Raw genomic sequence first — 25,569 nt, forward strand, 5'->3', positions numbered from 1 at the left:
AAAGATGGTGGAATAATATATAACTCTGCTAAGGATCTATGAGCACTATTAGAAATTTTAATGACAGAGGGGGAAAAAGGAGAGTAGGACTGAAAGAGATATTGCTTTCCGTATCAGAAAAGCCCAATAAACACTGATGTACATGATGTTCATATACTTCCAGTCTCTTTTACTTGGATTCTCTGTTTCTGTATTTTTCTCTGTAGCCCCTTAGCGATAAAAGCTATTTTATCTTCCATGGAATTGATCTGACTTAGCGTTTAGGTCCTCCCATTTCTTCATGTGATGCTACCACAGTTCTTAACAAAAATGTCCAGAGGCTGATAGGGAAGGCCTACTTCTTCATCCATGGCAACGACCTGACCTGAAAGTGATGGGAAGGACCTGTATGCTCACTTCACTCCTTCTGAAGTACTATAATTCACATTCAAGAAGTAGGGCTCCATCCTTCAACCCTTACCTCTTCCTTCTCCACTTTAAGGAAAATGACTTCTTTATTTCCAGTCTTTCATCTCTAACTGCCTGTTGGTCATCTCAAACTGGTTATCCAATGAACATCCTAAACTCAGCATGTCCAAAACTGAGCCCATTATTTTTCCCCTCAAACATTCCCTTCTTCCTAATTTTCTTGTCACAATTAAGGATGCTACCATCTTTCCAGTCATCCAGGCTCACACCCATTCTCTTTCACTCCCTCATATCCAGTCTGTTAATTTTATCTTCAAAATATGACTTGTTGATTGTATTTTCATAATATCTATGAAATTCCCTTATCTCTTCTGTTACTATCACCCTGATATAGGCTCTTATCACCTTATATCTAGACTATTGTAATATTCTGTTATCTCTCTACCACAAGTTTCTTATCATTCCAATTTATCTTTCATTCATCTTTCAAAATGATCTTCCTCAAACACAGGTCTGATTATATAATTACCACTTCACCCTTGTCCAAATTTAGTAAACTCCAGTGACTCCCTATCATCTCCAGGATCAAATATAAAGTCTGTTGTTTGAAATTTAAAATTCTTCATAACCTGGTCCCCTTTCCATTCTTCTTACACCTTGCACCCCATCACATTCTCTTCAATTCAGTGATACTGACACTGTGGCTCTTTGCTGAACAAGTTGCTCTATCTCCTCTTTCAATCCATCCCCTCCTATTCATGTAATGCTCTTCCATCTTATCTTTGCTTTCTGGCTTTTCTGGTGTATTTCACACACCAATTAAAATCTCAACTTCTACTTTTTCCCCATTAGACTTGGAGCTCTTTGAGAGCTGTTCCTTTTCATTCCTCTCCCCCCACCTTTTTTTTTTTTTTTTTTTTTTTTTTTTTTTTTTGGCATTCCTAACTCTTAGCAAAGTCCCTGACATGTAACATTAGGTGCTTAATAAATGTTTATTGACTGATTACACACAGATTCTTACATGATTCCCAATCAGTAGTTTTATATCTGTTATGATGTATTTTATTCCATGTTTGTGGTTATTCAATGCTTTACATTTATACTCTTCTGTTTCACTTAAAGAATAAATTCATCACTTAAAGGCATGAAGTTGCTGAGTAGTCTACAAATAAACCTTGAATTTCTTAAGTCTCAACCCTGTCTGCATCATCCTCCTCATGTCTTCTTTTGCATTGAAGTTACTAAATATCAAAGAATATATTCACTTGGTTTGAAGGACCTTGTCAAATTATTATTCTACTTATTAATCTTCTGTAGCAGATACTGAATCATAAGCTACAATTATCTTCATGGCAGGCTTTTTGCTAAGGCTCATCGTGAGAACTGCAAGATGGAATGACTGAATTTTCCATAAAATGTTTCTTATTACCTTTGAAAACACAAAAATAAACCAACTGTGAATTCTCTTGTTTGCCTCTCCAAAAAGAAAAAAAAAAACTTGTCCTTTTCTTATGCTGTAACTTCTTTATGATCCTAATTTCATCTACTGAGAAAATGTCAATTTTGTTATGGTTCTATTTTTTCCAGTTAAACATCAACTCGTATTCCATTGAGTAACAGTTTCATATTTTGAACACCGGCAATTAAGTTAGTATTTAGCTTTTTCATCACTCTCTTCATAGAAGCAGAAGGCTTAGGACCATTTCAAATTTTTCTTTATTTCATGGATTGCCATAACCAAGAATTCTTTACTGAATTCATCCAATCTACTAATAACCCAGTTAGTCACTTGGTTCACATTAAAGCCATTTCTACTTGGTAGGACCTATCTACTACTTTTTAATTTACCATAGTCTTCAGAGACCCTTCCAAGCTACATTGAGTCATCAAAGCTTATTTGCACCCTATACTTATTATTCTGGGCAGCTTCATGATACAGGATCTTTATTTACTAAACTCCAAAGCCTGAGTTCTGGTTATTGAACCAGCTCCAAGATTTAACTACTTCCTTTAGTGATTCCATACAGAAGGTCATTCTAACTTGTCTTTTTCACTGTAATGTCTAAAGACATGAGCATGAGAATCAAGAGAATGACTTCTCCTGATAAGTCCAGGTTTGTATCTGACAGCTACATAAAATATGGCTTTCTTTGCCTCCTCTCTATTCTATACAGACCATCAGCCAAACTGAATTAGAAAACTGGATTACTGCAATTCATTCTGCTTGTGCAACTGCTGTAGCAAGACATCACCACAAAGAGGACACTCTTCGACTCCTGAAATCAGAGATCAAAAAACTAGAACAAAAGATTGATATGGACGAGAAGATGAAGAAAATGGGTGATATGCAGCTATCTTCAGTAACTGATTCCAAGAAGAAGAAAACCATACTTGATCAGGTAACCATTACTTTTTTTTTAGTTGAAATCTCTAGGTTTTTGAAAGTGTTTGCTGCTTTTGAAATTATGTAGTGTCAACCTTTTATATTGTATATTATATCAACCTTTTTTGTGTATAGACATATATATACGAAATAATTTTTTTTGTGTGTATGTATATATATATATATACATACACACACAAAAAATTATTTCATATATATTTATACGTATACATATATACGTATATATATATACATACACACACAAAAAAATTGTATATACAATTTGTATATTGTATCAACCTTTAATCTAGATGATAAATTCATAATTTTAACTGCCTGTTTTCCTCAGCCTTTGATCAGAGTTATTTATTCATGAGTTAAATGGGAATGATGTTGGCCATCTCAAACTGGTTATCCAATGAACATCTTAAATTCAGCATGTCCAAAACTGAGCTCACTATCTTTCCCCTCAAACATTCCCTTCTTCCTAACTTGCTTGTCATGGTTGAGGATACTACTATCTTTCCAGTCATCCAGGCATCATGCTTAACGCATTCTCCCTCATATATCCCATCTGGCAAAGCTGGCAATAAGGCAAAATCCAATAGAAGTCTTCCCTCTCTCCCAAGTGATGTACCATTTGAGGAAAACAGACCTGCTTCATTTAAAGGTTGAAATTTTATCCCCTTTATTGGTTTTTGGCTCAGAAGCTGTCATAAAATTTTGGACTTGTAATAAATTTAAGAGTAAATAATTCTATTGAATCAAAAGTAGAAGGCATTTTAAATAATAAATGTGTCCAAATATATAATGTAATTAGGTGCCTCTCCATGCTATCAAAGGATTTTGCTACTCCCTAGATTTATGTTTGGGAAGTATCATGATGCGGAGTATATATTTACTATACTCTAAAATCTGAATTCATAGGTTGTTGAATTAGCTCTTAAGAACTGCTTCCTTTAGTGACTCCTTACAGAAGGTCAAAATAACTTGTCTTTTTCATTGTAACTTAACAACATTGAAACATGCATAATTGTTTTTAAAAAAAAAGACAAAATTGAAATGAAAACAGAATCTAAATATTTTCCATTTACAAAAAAAAGTCTACATGGCTAATTTTTTTCTTCAATAATGTGCTGAAACTTCAATGCTCTGATGGACCCGTATGTTAGCTTCTGTTTGTAATCCTAATTTCCCTTTGTTATATTTTAGTACATTTCAAGATGCGGCATCAAAATAGGTATTATGGTTTTTTAGACAGTGGTTTATTAAGAATGCCAAGGAATACTTATTTAGTTTGGTTTACTGTTCATTTATTGCCCTTCTTTGGGCCTTTCTTCCCTCTCTCTGAATTTTATTTCTTTCTATGTATACTTACCTATTTAACCCTTTTTCTTTAATTTTCTTTCTGTCCTTCACAAATATATTGTGTTGCACTCTATTTTTGGTCCCAAATATGTCTCCTCACCAAAAAAAAAAAAAAAAAAAAGTTACATAATTTATCTGATATAAAAAAGGTACAAGTTCATACTGAGCAAAATTAGTCTTTTTTGAGCTTTTTTCTTTTTATACCTCTAGTTTATGGGCTAGAGATTAATCAATAGGAAGTATATAATGGAGAATGGAAGGAAAGGTAAGTAATATGTTGAAGTTTCTGCACATATCATTATTACTAAATCAAATCTTTTCAGGAAAAAAAATCATCCCTAGGTATAAGAATACCTGATTTCTTTACATTTGGAAATTTGGGGTCCTTTCCTCCTAGGTTTACAACAAATTTTGAAAAGTAGATAAGTTACTGATATTCTTATGAATAGAACATATTAACTTGTGTATTTATTTTCTCGTCTTCATTTCTCTCTGTTGTAGATATTTGTTTGGGAGCAAAATCTTGAACAATTCCAAATGGATCTATTTCGATACCGTTGTTATTTAGCTAGCCTACAAGGAGGGGAGCTGCCAAATCCTAAAAGGCTACTTGCTTTTGCCAGTCGACCAACCAAAGTAGCCATGGGCCGCCTTGGAATTTTTTCTGTATCCTCCTTTCATGCCCTGGTGAGTTTGATTTGATGGTCAGTGGTTGTTGTTTAAAATGTTCAGTTTAATCATTAATTCCCAGAAGGACTTGACAGCAGTCTCCCAGCATTCATATGTCCCTATTACATAGAAATTTGTGGTTCTTTTCATACTTTGTACTGAATGCAAATCTTTACTCAGTCACATTCTGGGGTTTATTATATAAGCCTGTCTTGATGAGATTTATTACTTTTCCAAGCTAATATGAAATTGTAAAGGCTAAATAGATACTTGCACACCCTTTTCCTATGAAATTGCATCCCAATGTAGAATCACCATGGATACCATTCCCACACTTGGATGTTGAACCATAGAGCTTTTTGGACTAAATTAGTCTGTTGCTTTTTCTAGTCTATTATCTTACTTGGGTAGAAACTGTGGAAGCAGCTGTACCCGCCAATTGAATACAGAACTGTAATTCAGTCAGAGGTGTTTTTAGACTCTCTGTAGATTAGCATCATTATTCAAATAATATGGACAAATTACAATTGAAAAGATGTTACAGAATTTGAGAGGTAGATGATCCCTCTTTAGCCATTTGGTCCAGCCCATACCAAAATGGATCTTTACTTTAACATACCTGACAAGTGTTCATTCAGTTTCTACTCAAAAACCTCCTAGAGGGAGGACTTAGCATCTCTGTAGGCAGCCTAATCTATTCTTAGACATTCTAATTGTTAGCAAGTTTTTCCAGGCATCAAGTATAAATTTACTTCTATAAAACTTTATTCCCATTTTTCCTATTTTTATCCTTTCAACCAATAAAGAACAAATTTTATCCCTCTTCTTCATGGCAAACTTTCAGATATTTAAAAACAGTTATCTCCAATTCTTCTCTTATTTTGGTTACAGAAACTATGACCAGTTTCTCTCAGCTAGCCCCCATAGGACATTCATTCAGGGGCCTTCATGATTCTAGCTGCCTTCCCCTTAACACTCTCCAATTAATTAATGATCTTCTTCAACCCTATCACTTTTAATAATAGAGAAGGTTTGTATGGAATAGATTCATTAGTGGATTTTCTATTTCCAGTTGTACTTTAGTTTTTCCTAGGTAATTACAAAATAAATAGGAACAAGAATGTCCTTTAAAGTTGTGAGTTCCAAGTTCTATCTCTCCCCCCTCCCTGAGATAGTAAGCACTGAGATATAGGTTATACATGTGCAATTATCTAAAACATTCCCATGACTTGTATGTGTATATAAAATTTTATATTAATATTATACCAGTCAAAAAATATGGCAGATGGAGAGACTTACATGAACTGATGCTGAGTGCAGGACCAGGAGATTATTATATACTTCAACAATAATACTATATGATGATCAATTCTGATGGACCTGGCCATCTTCAGCAATGAGATGAACCAAATCAGTTCCAGTAGAGCAGTAATGAACTGAACCAGCTACACCCAGCAAAAGAACTCTAGGAGATGACTAAGAACATTACATAGAATTCCCAAAACCTATATTTTTGTCTGCCTGTATTTTTGATTTCCTTCACAGGCTAATTGTATACTATGTCAGAGTCCAATTCTTTTTATACAGCAAAATAACTGTTTGGACATGTATACTTATTTTATATTTAATTTATACTTTTAACATATTTAACATGTATTGGTCAACCTGCCATCTGGGGGAGAGGGTGGAGGGAAGGAGGGGAAAAATTGGAACAAAAGGTTTGGCAATTGTCAATGCTGTAAAATTACCCATGCATATAACTTATAAATAAAAAGCTATATAAAAAATATGGTAGATACATTCCCTGTACCAGGAGAAGTTCATAGATGCCAAGTACTTTCTGTCTTTCTACCCCCCATAATTAGCAACTTTCTTTATACAGAGGTATCACTGCCCAATTCTTCTCATTTAAGCATTTTGTGTGATAGATGGGCTATTGCTTGGATCTGGGAGAAAGACAATTCTATAATTGTTTCCATGAATGGTTTAAAAAATTTGAAGGCTCCCTTTGTGCTCATCTTTCAAATCAGTTCATTGATTGATTTACTGGAACAAACATCAAATGAATACTCTGTTCAAAGCATTGTACTAGGTACTCAAAACCTCTTGGTTTTTTTCTTTTGGGGCTGTGCAATACTGATACAAATATGGCTATTTGCACCATGAACTTATCTTTTTTTGTTTTTGAACTTTAATACAAAAAGTGTGTGTGGCGAGGAGAGAACATTTCCATGTACATAGCACAACAAAAAGAGAAGATTCAATGTAAAACCTTACATTTCTATTTCAAACTATTTACTTAGAAAAACAAACAACTATGTAACAAATACTAGGCATTGTTTTTAAAACTACCCTGCTTCTCTATGCTTTCAAGTTTTCTTTTGTTCTCTCCTTTGCATTTTTAATTTTTTTCTCCCTCATTCCTTTCTCTACTCTAGAGAAAGCTATATACACATACATACATACATACATACATGTACACAACACCTATCCACTTAAACACACATATGTTAAAACATACTATACCTACTTCTCTTTATTAGTTCTTTTTCTGGAGTTGGGTCCTTTGTACTTAGTTTAAGTATTTATGATGCTCAAGATGAATTAATCATTGAAAGTTGTTCTGAGGACAAAATTTCTGTTACTATATACGATATTCCCTAGGCATTGCTCATTTCACTTTTCATTATTTCATGCGAGTCTTTTCAAGATTTTTTAAAAAGATCAACTTGCTCATCATTTTTTATAGCAACAGTAATATTCATCAAATCACAATAGCACAATGTATATAGCCATTCCCCAATTAAAGAGTCTATCATTTTAGCCAGTCTTGTAAGTGTAAGGTGATAATTCAAAGTTGTTTTAATTTTCACTTCTTGAGTGGATGCCCATCAATTGGAGAATGGCTGAATAAGTTATTGTATAATGTTCTGTAAGAAATGATGAACAGGATGATTTCAGAAAAGCCTGAAAAGGCTTACATGAACCAATGTCAAGTGAAGAACCAGGAAAGCATTGTACATAGAAACAGCAAGATTGGGTGATGATCAACTATGATAAACTAGTTCTTTTTTGCAATTCACTGATCCAAGGCAATTCCAATAAACTTTGCATGAAAAATGCCATCCACATCCAGAGAGAGAACTATGGAAACTGAATGTGGTTTGAAGCATACTGTTTTTGCCGTTTTTTCCCTTTTTTAATTTTTTTTTTCTTTTTTTGTGTTCTGATTTTTCTTTTCCAACATAATTCACATGGAAATATGTTAAAAATGAATGTACACTTATAATCTATGTCAGATTTCTTGTTAGTGTGGGGAGAAGGAAAGGAGAAGAAAAATTTTTTGGAACTCAAACTCTTACAAAAACGAATATTTAAAAGCATCTTTACATGTAAGTAGAAAAAGAACATATTATTACAATAAAATTTCAAAAAAGAAAAAAATTCATTTCTCTAATTGATAATTATTTGGAGCATTTTTAATACAATAGTTTTTTTTATTTCTTTGCCAAAAAACTGCCTTTTCATATCCTTTGACCCTTAATCAATTATAAAATGATTTGCATTCTTATAAATTTGATATAGTTCTTAATATATTTGAGAAATGAGATTTTTAAGAAATCGTCTATAAAATTTCCATCCCTAATTTTCTACTTTCTTTGTATTCCTGACTATATTAGTTTTATTTGTACAAAACCTTTTTAATTAAATGTAATGGAAATTATCCTTTTTTTCATGTCATCATGTATTTTATCTTTTATTTATTCATAAATTGTTCTCCTACCCATAAGTCTGATCATTTCTTCTATCTTTAAATTTTCTTATGTCTTCTTTATATCCAGGTCATGTATCTATATTGACCATATCTTGGGAAATTGATTAAGATGTTGGTTTATGCCCAACTGCTTTCCATCTTCCCCAATAATTTTTTTAAACTAAATAGTGAATTCTTATCCCCAAAACTTAATTACATTTGTTACACAGAAGGGTACTATTTCCCTCCATCCTGTTTTTCTCATTATTTATATTTCTCACCCTATTTACCATTCCTTCCTTTACCATTTAACATTAATTTACCATACCCCCCCCCCCTTAAGTTTTTGGATCCCTTTTTCCAATTAGTTGACTTTCTTTTCATAATCTTCTTGTACATCTCTAATTTTTTCCCCTAATTTCTCCCCAGTCTTTTTTATTTGATTTTTAAGTCATTTTAAAGTTCTTCCAAGAATTATTTTAGGTCTTATATCTATTTGATGTTCATCTTTGAAGTAAGAGTGGCCTTTTTAACTTCACCATCTTCCTCTGAATTATCTTTTCTATCCCCATAGTAGCTAGCCATGTCAGGTTTTTTCTCCATTGCTTTCTTATTTTTATTTTTATTTTTTTAGCAGTTTTATTGTAAGCAGGTTCTAGTTCTGAGGTGTAGGGAATGCTAGAAGCCTCAGGTCCTTCTTATTTTCTGAGTTCTGTCCTGGGTCCAACCTTGGACATTTCCTCTGCACCCCCATTTAGCTGTTCCCCAAATACTTTGCTTCTTGCAGTCCCTCTAGAGGCAGCAAACTTTATCCCTTTTCCCCTTTTCTGATGTATCGACCAGGGACTCTGCTCTGTTAGAGGTGCCCACAGCCAGCATAGACCCACCTTTCTACCATGCACTTGTGAGATTTGTATTTGCTCCTTTTTATCCTCACCCAAAGCTACAGCTTGGGACCACATCTGGTCAGGACAAAGGATCTTTCAGTCTCCCCTGCTCAAGTTCTGACCCCTCACAGTCTAAGGTAAAAGTTCCTATGGCTCAGTTTGCTGCCATTATCCAGCTACCCCTGCTACCCTGCAGTAAGACATATAAATCAAAAGCCCACAAATTTGTGGGCTTTTGATTTAGCTTAGTCTTATTTCGGGTATTTGTGCTTCAGTTGGGCCAAACCTCTGCCCACAGAGGTCCGTTCTTTCCTAAGATTCTCTTTAGTTGTGTCAGGAGGAACGCTGCTTCAATCCAACTTTTATTTCTGAGGCTCACTTTGAGGAGATGCTCTGTATTGATTGTGGAGGAAATTTGGATTTCTGATCTACTCCTTCTTCCCAGAATCCTCTTATCTTTTTAATGCAGCTTATCTTTTTAATACCGAATTTAGTTTTTACTGGAATAAGTCGGTAGCTAATAAGCTGATTTGTTGTATAAAAGAATCTTCCCTAAAAAAACTCATTCATTTATTTTTATGACCATTTTTGTCTCTCACTGCCCCTTCCCATTTGAACTATAAAAATAAAAGCAGATTCTCACCCTGATTATGCATAATTCAGCAAAACAAATTCCCATATTTAGTCATGTCCAAAAATATATATCTCATTATTCATTTTAAGTCCTCACTTGCTGACAGGAGATAGCTAGAGAGTATATTTCAGCTTGAGAACCCTAGACTCATAGTTTATTATCTGTTAAGATGACTTAATGGGCATTAAGAAAAATATTTGCAATCTTTGTTACATGTTTAAATGTATTCCTATTACAACTCTTATGTTTAATACCAACAACTTTCTAAATCTAACATGAGAGATGTTTTAGGAAAAAGGAACAATTAATATGATAAGGCCTACAGTGCTGTAAATATTTACTCTTCAGCAACTATAATGTGATATAAGCTATTTTTGATCTTTCCACTTCATTCCCCTTCCATCGTCTCCTTTTGGAGGGCTCATTTGTTATATGACCTCTTCAGTAGTTTCAGACTGACTCTGTGTTGATGTGGCTAATAATATTCATTGTGCTTTGTCAAGTCCTACACAATTCGACCCATTGAACTTTTGTATGAAAAGAGCTAAAGCAGATTTTTTAGGCTATCTAGAGATTGGCATATTTCTTCAAATAATATAGACAAATGATAGTTGAGAAGATGTTACAGAGTTGTATAAGTAGATGAGCCATTGGTAGCCAGTTGGTCTAACCTTTTTTGATTCTTAATTAAGTCTTTATTTAACAGCAAGAGGTATGAATTAAATTCATACCCTTTGCTTCAACACAGGTTCATAAAACAGTAGTTAATTATCACTGCAGTATATGGGTTGCTGCAGAAGTGTAGGCAACCACATTTTTGATATGCATTGAGTTGGGCCTTCCTGTAAGTGCTAACCTTTCCCCCTAACTCCCTCAAAATGACTGTTTTTCAGACAGCACAAGCTTTGTTTGCTGCTTTGTCCCCCTGTGGGACATAGAATCTCCCAATTGCCTTAATGCAAATAAAAGCCTTGCAACATCAACTCTCTTTTTCCTTCCTGGTCTTTTCATTATGTTTATGTTACAACTCTGAAAGTAAAGTGTAGCTTCTCACCAAAATGTAGATTAGTCATATAGGCTTCCCTCTGTTACCCATCAATATATTATCCATGAACTCTATAGCAATTATGTTTGGGGAGTTCCCTGCATGAACAACTATTTAAAAGTAGACTCTAGGATATTCACTCTGGTCTTTTATTTCAAGTCAAACTTGTTCCTCTTGCTGCTCCCTTTTTCACAAAAGAAAGCCAGTGGGTGAGTCAATTTGGATTTCTCATACTTCACCTGAAACCTTGGGACTTGATTACAACATTTAGGATAAAGTGCAAGTCTGAACTATTGGTCTGATGAGCTCTTTCTCAGCTCTCCCTGAGAAAAAAAACAACTTTATTTACACGTTTTTAATATTTATTCAAAACCTTAATGTCCCACAGGGTATTTGTTTTATTTATTTACATATCTATACCATATACATTTTATATATATTTATGCATATATAACATATACATTATATACATATAACATTATGCATAAATCAATTACTTTTTTCAGCTCACTTTTTGAGGAAGCATTGATTCTTCTGAAACAAGGAAGCAGTTGTTTTAGTTCTTTATTTTGCATCCTTATAGTTATACACTGAATCACAGATCCCTTCACCTAGCCTTTATTCATTGTTCTTAATACATTGGATTCCTCAGAGAGGCATGTTGTTAGTGAGGGCAGTGGCTTATAGAGTCAGACCCGGAGTTTGAATTCAAGTCAGACACTTTTTAGCTATATTCTTTCACCTCTGTTTACTCATCTGTAAAAAGGAAATAATAATAGCACTTACTTCTCAGGATTATTGTGAGGATCAAATGAAATAATAATTGTAAAGTGCTTAGGACAGGGCTTAACATATAATAAACACAATATACATTTTAGTAATCATCATTGTTATTATAAATAAGGTGGTAGTAGCTAGGGCACTGTATCTTCCTGATCTTTGATTCAGGAACTCTTTTGCTGTTATCAGGTGGCAGCGCGCACAGGTGAGACTGGGGTAAGACGAAGAACTCAGGCCATGTCCAGAAGTGCAAGCAAAAGAAGAAGCAGATTTTCTTCTCTTTGGGGTCTGGACACTACCTCAAAGAAGAAACAGGGAAGGCCGAGCATCAATCAGGTAAGGGTCCACAGTGCTATTAATCAAATGAGTAGATTCACATTAAGAGGAGATAACCAGAGCAAAGTTAAGTGGTAGCTCTCCTGTACTTACTATGTTCTGTTCTGAGAGCCTCATGTGGGGCATTAACAAATTGGATCATATCCAGAGGATGTTGGGCAGTAGTGGGTGAAGAATCTGAGGACGTTTAGTCTGGAAAAATTAAAATTTATCAGGAACGAGATAGCTATCTTAAAATATTTATGTAGTATATTGGATTGCTTGCCATCTGGGAGAGGGAGTGGGGGGAAGGGGAGGAAATTGGAACACAAGGTTTTGCAAGGGTCAGTGGTGAAAAATTATCCTTGCATATGTTTTGAAAATAAAAGGCTTCAATAAAAATCTTTTAAAAAAGAGAATTCTTTTAAAAAATATGTGGGAGAAGACTGTGTTTGTTCTTCTGCCTACAACAGGAAGAAAAGTATAAATAGAATTTATAATTATAATACCTAGTAAATAGCAAATGTATAAGTAAATTGAATTTGTAAAGAGGTAGATGCTAAAAATCACAACTGCCTCAAAACTGAATTCCCTAATACTATATTGTCTGGCAGGAACTGGCAAATTCAGCTTTCAGCCTGGCTTGGATATTAAAGATGTTTAATGAGTTTTTATGATGTTCTCCAATTTCTTATAGTAGTTTTCCTTTTTATCCTTCCTTTTCACTCCCCAAAAGAGTTATCCCATATAACATATATTTGGATTTTTTTTTTAGATAGGAAAAAAGTAAGCACAACTGATCAGTATATACAGAATAAATAAATACAAGGTAGATTTTTTTTTTGAAGGAGGCACTAGAAGATAGGAAGATGAGAAAAGACCTCAAGTAGTAGGAGGTAGCAGTTGAGTTTATTCTTGAAGGAAGCCAGGGATTTTGAGAGCAGAGGACATGGAGAGTCAGTTCCTTAGATGAATATGGAGGTGCAATTTGACTAAACTGTAGAATATATGAAGAAGAATGGTTTGCAAAAAAGTGTGAAAACTAGTTTGGAACTAAATTAGAAAAGACTTCAAATATTAGAAAAGAAATTATTTAATCCTAAAGGCAATAGGGATCCATTAGAAGGTATTTGGTAAGAGAATGGCATGATCACCTGTGTGTTTTAGGGTTATGACTTTGATAGCTATATGGAAGATGAATTGGAAAGGGGACAGCTGAAGCAGTAATACTAAGGAAGCTTTTGCAGTAATCCTGGTGAAAGTTGATGAGGGCCTGGACTAGAAGGGCATGAATGGTAAAAGAAGTGGTGGATGTAGAATTAACTCTCCTCAGTTGATTGGCTATGTGGAATAAGGCAAAATGAGGAACTGAGAATTAGTTTTGAATATGTGGTAACATGGTGATGCCCTTGACAGAAATATTCATGAAAAAAGAAGACTAGCCGAAAAGAGAATCATAATAGTAATTAATAAAAATGAATTTGATTAATAATGGAATCTTCAGTGTTATTTAAGAAGAATTAGAAAGTAGTTTTTGTTTCTGAACATAAACTTCTTTAGATGATGGTTGGTACTTCTGACAAATAGATAAAAAATAGCATCACTATTTTTAAAATTTGCAATTAAATAGATGATATTGATGAACAGCTTTTTTTCCCCCTTTTGAGAACATGGTTATGTTTGGTATAGTTAGTCTATTTTGTATATATTACACTGAACAACAAAGTAGTATTATAAGTATTAATTTTATTTAATTAATTTATTTTCAGTAGTTCCTGCTGAACTCTAATCTGATAAATTATGTAGGGTCATTCAATAATTATTTTACTATTATGAAATATCTGTCTTCTTTTCAATGGAGAAAAATTATTCTTCATTTACTAATTATATGCATTTTTCTGGGCAAAGTACATATTTCTTTAGTGCCAGTGCACATGGTTTCAACATGTTCATAAACATTTGCTTTTGAATATGGCTTTTATAGTAGTATCTCTCCCCATGTGCAGTGATTATCAGGTAAGTCTTTAGTATATAATTCATGAGAATTCAAGAGAAAATAATAGTCACCAATTTTAAAACCAAAATAAGAAGTCATGGTTGTAAACAATTATGTATAAACAATTTATGCCTTTTGAAGTATTTAGACACATTTGAACTAAGCATAATAATTATTCCAAATTGGCTGAGTAGTAGCTGAAGCAAAAATTCTCCATTCTAAGAAGTTAAAAAATTCATTGCTTTTGCCCATTTCTTTTTTTTTTTGGGGGGGGGGAGGGGGCAGTGCCAGTGGATTATTTCTTTTTCTACTAGCAGTTTCATAATTTAATGGAAAATATAAGAAGGGACTTTCTGATCAAAATTTAACTGGGAAAATTTGCATATATCTATTTTTATGTATGTGTACATGTTTATATAATATATATGTGTATATAAACATATACATGTAAATCAACAACAACATATAAGTGCTAGGATCACAAATAAAAGGATAATAGTTCCTGCTCTTAAGGAGCTTATATTCAACTGGTGGAATTAAAGCATGGTCACAAATAATTGAATAAAAGATATAGACTAAATAATTAGCAATTTGGAGAGGAGGCAGATAAGATACTAACAACTACAACAAGAATGTTTGCTTGAAGAATTTGGCACTTGAATTAAAATTAGGAGAGAATCAAGAAATTCTCAAAAGGCAAGGGTTACTGATATAGGCTTAGCAGCCTATATAGAAGCACAGTTGGAACTAGAATTTTTTTTAGGGGGGTTATTTTTGTTTTTTAGCAGAAACAGATTGGACACTTCAACTGGATTGTAATTAGTTTGGGGGAGGGGACAATTGAGAGTAATATCTAATCTGCCTAAAAAAAGAGACTTTAGCCAGGTGTTTTGTTTAAATTAAATGTTGTAATGATTATGAGCTTCCTAAATATTGGGGTATTCCCTAATTATTTAATCGGCTATATCTCTATATCTGTTGCACAAAATCTTAATAAGGTAAAATGGAAAACGGAAGCAAAAAAAAATAAGACACTTCTGCTCTTGAGGAGCTCAACCTGTAATGAGGGGAGATAACACAGAATGGAAGTTTTTGGCTATAGGAAATATGTAAAGCTCTGGTGACAATATCCTTTGATCAGAAGGGTGGGCTAGATTGTAAGGCAATAGTAGTTCTTCATCTTACCAGAAAAATTTTAATTGGCACTTTGCTCATCATCCACTTGGTATAGATTGGCATTTCTGGGTGGGACATCATAGTCTAGGAACATTGGAAAGAGAGGAATGGGCTCAAGGGTCAGATTGGAACAGATGCTCTGGGTTTCCTTGTGGTGATGGAGAGAGGTGTGGGGGGAGGGGACAAGTCAGCATTTAGCTGGGAGGGGAAAAGGAGAGGGGGGCCATTGGCAGGGGGTTGATCAGGGAGGATGGGTTCTACTATCAAAATGATATTCCATCTGGAAATATTTTAGTTAACGTCCCCAAGATGGCAAAATATCGAGATTTTGGCTGAAGCACCATTTCAGTGTTAGCTTTTTTTCCTCCCACATACTTTCAAGTAAAATGTAGGAAGCAGCATGGCTGTAAAACATGTCCTTGTAAATTTAAAAAAAATTTAAGACATCTACTACCATTATGAGAATGTATCAGTATATAGCTGAGGAAAACACAAAGAAAATCCCAGAAGGTTAAAGCACAAATAAAAAATAATTTACTCATTCTAAATGACCCCATAGCTTAAGAATGCAAAGGATTTTCCATTAAAATGAAATCAATTATATATGTATACATATATTGAATTTAACATATATTTTAACATATTTAACATGTATTGGACTACCTGCCATTTAGGGGAAGGAGATGGGGGCAGGAGGGGATAATTTGGAACAGAAGGTTTTGCAGGGATCAATATTGAAAAATTACCCATGCATATGTTTTGTAAATAAAAAGCTTTATTTTAAAAATCAATTATAAACTATAGCACATTTACACACACAGATGTACAGACAGATGTTTACTATTTTTAAGATTCCAGGAATGGCAGATTACAAAAACAAATTCATAAAATGGAAAAAAAGAAAAAACAATTCAAACTGAAAGAAATCAATTATAAGGATATAGAAGAAAATTCAGGAAACTGAGCTACCAAAATGATTTATTCTTTTGTAAGACAAGTATTTGTTTATAGTCCAAATATATAAAAATGCTTCACTTGAATGTGGAATGGATGGATCTTCACTCTTTTGTCTCCAAGACACACAATGATAATTCTAGTGTGCATTTATATAGTGCCTAGTGTAGACCAGGCACTGTGCCTAAGCACTCAATTATTATTTCCTTTTATTCTCATAATAACCATTTGGGGTAGGTGCTATTTTTATTCTCATTTTTTCAGATGAAAAAAATGAAGAAAATAAAGGTTAAGTTCCCACAGTTATACAGCTGGAAAGTCTTTGAGGCCAGATTCAAATTCAAATTTCTATAAGTCTAGGAATATAATACTTTGACAGGCACAGGATAAATATTAATTTTTTTGATCATTCTTAAGGGGAGTGTAATAGCTTTATAGATTCACTCCCTCCCACTAAATTGTTTACCCAAAAGACCATTTTGAATCACAGGGAACAAATCTAATTATCCAAGTAAACTAGTAAATGGAAGTCAGGAAAGTTTGTAGATTGAAATATATGATGGTAAATAAATTCTAGAGTGGAAGTCAAATAAAAAACCTCAGCTTAACCAATGAAAGAAGAATTTGATCTCACCAAGGGGACTATGCTCTCAAAAGTTATAAACATTGAAATTCAAGGGATCTGATGAAGAATGAACTTCCTCCATATTTCTGTAACTCCAGGAGTCCTGGTCACCATTTAGAAGTTTATACTTACCTTTCATGATGACATTTTTTCAAGTCTTTCCTCTCTGATATATCCTTACAATCTATCTTATGGAGATAAACAGCATTATTTGTATTCATTGTTCTCTCAACAAATAAAAAGTACTGTTTTTTCCTTGCATTTACAGTACATAGCACAGGACAAATCTCTCTGGAAAAACTGCCTACCTTCATTGAGTGGGATTGGACATTCATTCCTCCAGTAGTAAAATGTTTCTTGATCTTGTTCTAGAAAATAATTTTCCCATTTTAAGGAATGGCAAATGTAAGGAAGTTATGTGTTTGTTTTTTTTGCATGTGAGAGTATATCATAATCTTATATAATGTGCTCTATTACACTTGACCATTTTCCCAAAACTGTTTATGCTGTAATTTCAGATTTTTTAAATAGTGGTTTTATATATGCAGGTGTTTGGAGAAGGAGATGACACCATAAAGAAATCTTTAGAAGGAATATATGATGACACTGTTCCAGATGGCAAGGTAAAAATAAACATGTTTTGTTTTTGTAAAAGGAGCACCATAAGTACACCAACCTACACAAAGTGAACTGTTTTTTTGTGACACTAATAAACTCGTGTGGATGTTGGGAAACCAAAAACTGATTGTTCACATTAGTGATGTTATTTTATTTAGTAGAAGAAAAATTCTAATTCTTAGTCTGATACATCTTTTTTTAACAAATATTGATGGAGCACAGGTAGAGACCCTCTGAAAACAATTAATATGTAGAAGTGACTTTGGGGAGCTAGACAAAGCCATATATTTTAATCAGAAGCTTTAAGTTAAAAAACAATCACTCATAGAAGCCAAGTGGGGGGAGGTAAAGTAGTTTCTAATGTGAATCTAGGAGCTCTTCTGAATTGGCATTGTCTTTAGAAATAATGGTAGCTAAAATATTATTTAGAGCCTTTTTTCTTAGCATTTTAGTTAAGTTTAATTGCCATACTTGTGTTGTATAGTGACTTTGATGTAGTAAAGTTGTATTGAAATGGGAAAAAAATCAGACTTAAGGCATGAGCCTTGTGTTCCATGGGATGATCCCTTATAACTCTACTTTCTCTGTTACTGTCATTTTGTACCTAATTTTTCTCTGCCTTTGAAGAAGGAAAGTCATACAGCTATTTTCCTGTTCATAAGGTCCTGTTCATATTAGGACCTTAAGTTGAAAATGAATTTGTTTAATTAAAAAAAAGAAAATAAATTTGTTGCACAAAGGCAAAGTAATATGATGGTAAATAAATTCTGTGGAGTAAAATAAATAATAAATTAAAATAAACCAATGACAGGGGGATTGATTTCACTAAAAGGAGCATAATACCTGCATGGTATCAAGAAACTATAAGTGATCCTATATTGCTAGTCTGATAATATTATTTCTCTTTATTCAGAGGGAAAAAGAAGTGGTGTTATCTAGCGTGCACCAGCACAATCCTGACTGTGATATTTGGGTCCATGAGTATTTCACACCCTCTTGGTTCTGCCTGCCAAATAATCAACCTGCCTTGATAGTTGTCCATCCAGGGGATACAGCCAGAGACATATTGGAGTTAATCTGCAAGGTATGAAATGGTAATATAGTTATTTTCCTGAATAGGGTAGAATAAGATAAAGATATTTTCTGTAGAAGGCATATTAGAACATGGGACCACAGATTTCTTTTGGACTTTTCAGAGGATTAATTGTACTTAGTCTCTTGTTTTGAAATGGAATTTAATTCTTTTCATCATGCCCTCTGGAGAATCTCTTCAGTGTAAAAGTACATGAATTAGTTTATTAGAAAATATGGTTTTTTTCCCAACAGATGTGGAGGAATTTAAATGGTAACATTTTCCCGTAATGTGGTAGATAATTCTTAAGCCCTGCTGTAGTCCTGTGAAAATCAGAAGCATACAATCTTAATTGTTAACCAGAAAAAACTTAATTTAGTTTTGGGTCAGATTATCTATAATGGTGTCTTTCTACTCTGAGCTTTTGGGTTTTCACAAAATAAGTGATTACTCTCAGGGTCCAGATTCCTTAATATAATCTTTGTGCTGTTTGGAACCAAGGAGAACTTTTTGTCTATGAAAAGAACACAAGACTATTTTTTTCTAGAGAATCTTAAAATAAAAATAGCCATTCTTTTGGAATAGTTTCAGTGTTTTGCTTTCCAGAGACAATGGCTAGCAGAATGGCATTTTAAGTCTATATCTCGCTGTCATGTTATGAATATCAAAGTATATTTTTTTTCACTTTTTAGCATGTTTCCACTTTCTGTAACTACATAGTCAAGAATTTCTGATATATTTTTAAACTACATTTTGCTCTTGCAGGTATTTACAAGGGCTGATCTTGAAATAAAAGTCTGAGAGTTATTTAAAGGAGTAGAGCAGGGAATTAGGGAAAACACAGCTAAATTATTCAAATAATCAATAACAAGAGAATATTCAAGAACTAACGAAGAAATTCTTACGCCTTCCTATCCCCATAAAATGCTAACTTTGTCATTGCTTTCTAATAAAGCTCATGTCCTTCACTTTTATGAGTTCTGTTTTAAAAAAACCAAAACAAAACAACATTTCTTTTCATATTTGTTCATTTAATTATTTAACCAGAACAAGTCTGTCAAGGATTTCCATATTCCTTTATAGATCAGAATGACTTTTTTAAAATTAATTTTTCAATGAGCATACAATTTTTTCTCTCCTTCTTGCCCCCATCCCCCATTTTAAATAATAAACAAGAAAAAAGAAAATGAAAACTCTTGTAACAGAAATGCATAATTAAGCAAAACAAATATCCACATTGTCCATGTCCAAAACTATGTACATATCACTTCTCTGGAGAGAATTAGGAGGCAGAGATCATTGTCAGTCCTCTGGAACCATGAGTATTCATTGCATTGATTAGAACCTTTATAATGTTATGATTATTGTATAAATTGATCTTCTGTTTCTGCTCATTTCACTCTGTATCAGTTCATACAAGTCTTCTCAGGTTTCCTCAAAGTTGTTCTTTTTTAGGGCACAATAATATTCCTTTCATCTTCCATAATTTTTCAACCATTCTCCAATTGTTAGTTTCTATTAGTTTCCAGTTTTCTGCTACTACAAAAAGCTGCTATAATTTTTTTTTTAATATGAATCTTTTCCTTTGGTCTCTTTTAGCTCTAAGACTATTAGAGGTATCACTAAGCCAAAGATTATGCACAGTATATAACTTTTGAGATACAGTTCAAAATTTCTTTCTAGAAAGAAATGTACCAATTCTTTTTGTGATACAACTAGAACTTGTTACTTAAACTATTGTGAATCAAAATAAAGGGGGAAAATAACTATAAAGCCAAGTCAAAGCCTACATAGAAATTTTAAATGAAATCATGTACAGGATGTATAGTATCATATCAAAAAGTAAATTATATACTGTGAATAGATTGGATTTTATTCTTCATTTCAGAAGGACCAAGAAACAAAATGACAGATTTTTTTGCAGATAATAGGATAGTTTATGTTGAGAACCTTAGAGTCAACAAAAATTAGTTGAAACAGTAATTACAGAAAAAATTGCAGGATGTAAAATAAATCCATATAAATTATGAGCATGGAAATAAAGGCAGCTTTAAATAATTGAAGGATATTAATTTACTAGGGATTGGCCAAGCTGAATTAAAAAAAAAAAAGATAATGCTCCTAAATTAATTTGCTTATTCAGTGTTATAACAAGCAACTAATTAAAGAATTACTTTATCGAATTAGAAACCAATGAGGTACAAAAGGTCAAGAATCTCATTGGAAATCATGGAGGAAAAAAAAATATTAAAACGGACTAGGCAATAATAAATTTTTAAAAAAAATTTTCTCCCCCTCCCTGCCCAAGATTATTTATTTAATTATTTTCCCCCAGTTATGTTCAAAACTTTTTTTTACATTTGTTTTTAAAAGTTTTGAGTTCTAGGTTCTCTCCCTTATCCATACCCACAGTTACCACATGTGAAGTTATGTAAAACATTTCCATAAGAGTCAAGTTGTGAAAAAAAAAAAATCTCCCACCCTAATGAAAATAAAAACCCTCAAGAAAAATTAAGTTTGAAAAAAAGAAAGAGAGAGCTAGAGAAAGAGAATGCTTTTATCTGTATTCAGACACAATTAGTTCCTTCTCTGGGTATGGATAGGAGTTTTCATCATTTAGTCCTTCAAAGTAGTCTTAGATGATTGTATTTACCAAGAATAGCAGTCATTTACAGCTGGTCATCCCAAAACATTAACAATAACAAATCTTAAACTATACTGCAAAGCAGAAATCAAAGAACAATAAAAGAATATAAAGAAAAAAGGGCTAAAATTACCAAAGGTTAAAAAGATAAAGCAGTCAATCAGTGGAACAAATTAAATATATAGCATATGAAGTAAATAAACATAGTAACAAGGGTTTCAAGAACTCAGACCCCAGCTATTACACTATTCTACACACAATTCTAGGAAAACTAGAACACATTTTTCAGATATTAGTTAGATCAACATCTTAGACCACATACCAATATTAACTCCAAAGGAATACATATGACTTAGCAATAAAAAGTCACAAGTCATGAACAAATCAGAAGAGTAAGGAAGATATAACCTTTTGAATCTTTGGATAGGGGAAGAGTTTGTGACCAAATAAGGGATAGAGATTGGAATAGAAGAAAATCAATCATTTTGATTACATAACATTGAAAAGATTTTGTACAAATAAATCCAATGTAGCTAAAATTAAAAGAGAAAACAGCTCAGTTGACTGTGAAAAAAAAAAACAAACTTTACAACAAGTTTCTCTGACAAATGTTTTGAATATATTCCTATCTCTCTCTCTCTCTCTCTCACTCGCTCTCTCTCTCTCTCTCATACACACACAGTTTGTAACAAGAAAAGCTATTCCCCAAATGATTGCACAGTTAGAAAATATGAACAGGAAGTTCTCAAAGGGGGAAATCCAAGAATTTAACAACCAAAGAAAAAATTGCCCAAATTACAAATAGTTAGAAACATGTAAATTAAAATAATTCTCAGTTTTTATCTTACACTTATCAGGTTGGTAAACAAGTATGACAAATATTAGAGACGCCATAAGATATACATATTAACATTGTGAGGTATTTTACCCACCCATGAAAAATTGCTTTCTCACCTGTATTTGCAAGTATATGCAACATGCACCTCCTACCTTACCTGGCCATCATTACTACAGATCTTATCTGTCAGGAATTATGTATTATGTTTCAATAGTTAGGCTAAAATTTCTACAGATAAAGATGAATCTTGGAGTGTTAACAGTGCTTATTGTAATCTTTGGCCAAGATTTTCCAGTAGTTATTGATTATTGAATAAAAGTGTTTCAAAAAGTTTTTTAGGGTAAAGTATGAGAGTTTATTTCCAAGGCAAAGTAATAATGGCAAATCATGAAATGTATTTGTAATTAATGATTTATTATAAAATTAGTACATCTAATGTAGTTTTTCCTTTTGGAAGGGAAAATTTTAATAAAAATGTTTTTTTTCTTTTATTATGATTCTCATTTCACATTTTGAATGGATTTATTTTCTGTGAATTTAATAATTGGTTTCTTCTGTGTCTTAGGCATTTTTTCCCCTTCTGACACATATAATTTTATATTCACTTGCCATGGGAAAAAAGACTAGTATAGAAAATGTTTCAAGATCTTCATCTCATGTACAGTTTGTTATTAGAATGATTCATGTAGCCAGGACATGCCCTGTGAACCACTCATGTGGGAAATATCCCATTTGGCTAATGATATGCACAAGTACCCTGTTTCTTTCTTTTAAGGTTCACTCATTTACCTTAATTTGCTTTCACACCATAAGTTTCTATGAGGCTTTCCCCAAGTAGGGAGATTGGCTATACCCATGGCCTCAGGTAATGATTCAAAGTCTATCTGAGGTATAGGGATAACAATGATTTGGAAGAATCAGGTATATATACTTCTTATCAGCATTAGTTGTTAAACATAAATCACTTAACTTCATAATAAAGCAAAGAAAAAAATAAAAGTAAGAAAGGAAGTGCTTATCAAAATACAATAATGCACCCATAATGTCACATTCTTCCAGCAGTGTGGGACGTACACAGCAGTCCAGCAGAGAGACATATGAGGAAGCAAGCCAATGATCCTGAAGCAACTTATGACTTTACTTAAGTTTTGAAAATTAGAGCTTTTCTCATGCTCTTTCATAGAAATAATTATTTTTCCCTCCAAATATCATCATTTTCTTATTCCTCATTATTGTGATAATCTATTAGTTCATTCTCATTCACTTCTAAAGGATTTTTTTTTCCCACTTTGTTTTAGGTACATCAGCTAGGTCATGCAATCCATTACCTTCGTCTAAAGTTCCTAATAGACAACAAGATGCAGTATTATGTTCCAAAGCCAGAAGAGGACATATATGAACTGGTAATTTTAGGAGGAATTCTCAAATTCTGTGATTTGGGAGTGATGTGGTTTAAAAAAAAAGTTCTTTCATCAGGACCCTGATGTTGCTGTTACTGTCAGATTAATTCTTTGTTGAAATGCCAGCTTTCGGTTCTGCAAAGGGGAAATGTAAAGAAAATGAACAATAAATGAATGTAAAGAAAACAGGCTAAAATTACCAAAGATCTTAGGAGGAAGTAAAATCAGTTAAAAACTTTAAATAAAAGCAGATAAATCAGCAGGATAGATATTAATAGAAGAAAGGAAGATAGCTGGATAAATGTTGCAAGATAAAGGAAAATGAAGTAACGCCTTGATGTGGCAGAGGACTTCCTTGAATTCCCAACGGGGCATTGGATCACAGCAGGATGTTTTCAGGTGGTTCAAAAGAGAAATAAGAATTATAAAAGCTGAATTTATGGCTTGCACAACAGAAGTCATTGTCAGAAAAGAAAAACTTGAATCCACAATAGTGCATTCCCAGATTAGCCTCATACTTCAGAAAAAGGGGAACTGGATTTTTTGGGGACATTTGATATCCAGAAGAGTGGGAGAATCCACAATATTTCTTCCAAGAAACAAGAGAACAACAAATTGGGAATACAAATTGGAGAACCATCAAGAAAAAGAGAAGCTTTAACATTAAAAGAAAGTGATCTCCATATAAGCAAAACATATTGGTCTTGAAGACATGTAACAACTGAAGGATCATAGTTCTTCTAGAAGAGTATGATAGGCCGAAAAATATGAACATCTTAATACAAAAATAATACCAGAAAACTTCTCAGAACTTTTTAACATAGAAAACAAAGAGCCAGTTTAAAGAATCCATAAATTCTCCTAAAAACCTATGCTGCAAAATCCAAAACAACCAATGAAATTTAATAATTACAATGATGATCAAATTTTGCAAGTGATTAGAATAAAGACTTTCAAATATAAAGGAAAGGAAATTAAAAAAAAGAAATTATAATTATGCACTTACCAGTAACTGCAGAAGGGAGTGGAGTAATGCATTTTGAAGAAGGTTAAATACAAACTAAAGTGAAATACACTACAAATTTAAAAGGGTAATATTCTGTAAAAGAGAGGTATTTGAAGCATTCAAATCCTATCAAATAAAAAGTCAACAAATTATTTGCAATAACTTTAACACAAGAAACACAAGAAAGGTAAATAATGTGTTTTGATCCATATTCAGTCCCAACAGCCCTCTTTTTGAGTGTAGATGGCTTGAGAGATTTTCTAATAAGAGATGAGGAAGTGTTTGTAAACTGCCAGGATTTGGTACTTCCAGATTCAGGAGGGAAAAAAAAAATTTTTTTATTGCATTCCCAGATTAGCCTCACACTTCAGAAAAAGGGGAACTGGATTTTTTGGGGACATTTGATATCCAGAAGAGTGGGAGAGCATGGACCCTAAGAGGAGATTTCATGGTGAATGGGGGAAAATGATCATGAAGAAGACAAGGAGTAGTCAAGTATATTTTCAGTTATACAGGAATATTTCTACCATGAAGAAGTAATCCTGTCTTCTCTGTCTCCCACAAGAGTTGATACTTATAAAAATGAGTTACAACAGGAAAAGAAGAGGTATAAGATTTTTAACTGCCAATAACAGAAACCTTAGAGGAAAACATTCAAAATAGATATCTTAAAATTTATCTTGAGGAACACAAATAATAAGGAATAAATTAAATAAGCATAAGGATTATATTGCTATCTATCATACTATTCTGTAATGACAAATTGTTTTATATAGAAAATCCTCATGAATCAGCAAAATTGTGACATGCAAACTAAACCACAAAAATCAATAAGATTTCTAAGATAATAATAATAAAATCCAGAAGGCAATAACAAAAATGGGAATATCATTGAAATATCTACAAAACACCTAAAATACTGGAGTGATCAAAATACAAAAGTACACCAGATGCTTATATATAATTCAGTTAGGGATATTAAAAAAAAGTTAAATTG

At 33.0% G+C, this 25,569-nt stretch overlaps 1 protein-coding gene across 7 annotated transcripts in view; it reads left to right on the forward strand.

Annotated features, from left to right (window-relative positions):
• Positions 1 to 25,569, forward strand: part of TIAM1 (TIAM Rac1 associated GEF 1) — a 271,388-nt gene that overhangs the window by 196,622 nt on the left and 49,197 nt on the right. For all 7 annotated transcript variants that reach the window (XM_031959302.1, XM_031959296.1, XM_031959299.1 and 4 more), the window contains 6 exons: positions 2,583 to 2,807; positions 4,661 to 4,846; positions 12,118 to 12,264; positions 17,543 to 17,617; positions 18,526 to 18,696; positions 23,465 to 23,569. In XM_031959302.1, coding sequence (XP_031815162.1) covers positions 2,583 to 2,807; positions 4,661 to 4,846; positions 12,118 to 12,264; positions 17,543 to 17,617; positions 18,526 to 18,696; positions 23,465 to 23,569 — 909 coding nt within the window. The remainder of the gene's footprint in view (positions 1 to 2,582; positions 2,808 to 4,660; positions 4,847 to 12,117; positions 12,265 to 17,542; positions 17,618 to 18,525; positions 18,697 to 23,464; positions 23,570 to 25,569) is intronic.

This window comes from Sarcophilus harrisii, chromosome 3 (genome assembly GCF_902635505.1).
Source record: "Sarcophilus harrisii chromosome 3, mSarHar1.11, whole genome shotgun sequence".
In the NCBI taxonomy this organism is placed as follows: Eukaryota; Metazoa; Chordata; class Mammalia; order Dasyuromorphia; family Dasyuridae; genus Sarcophilus; species Sarcophilus harrisii.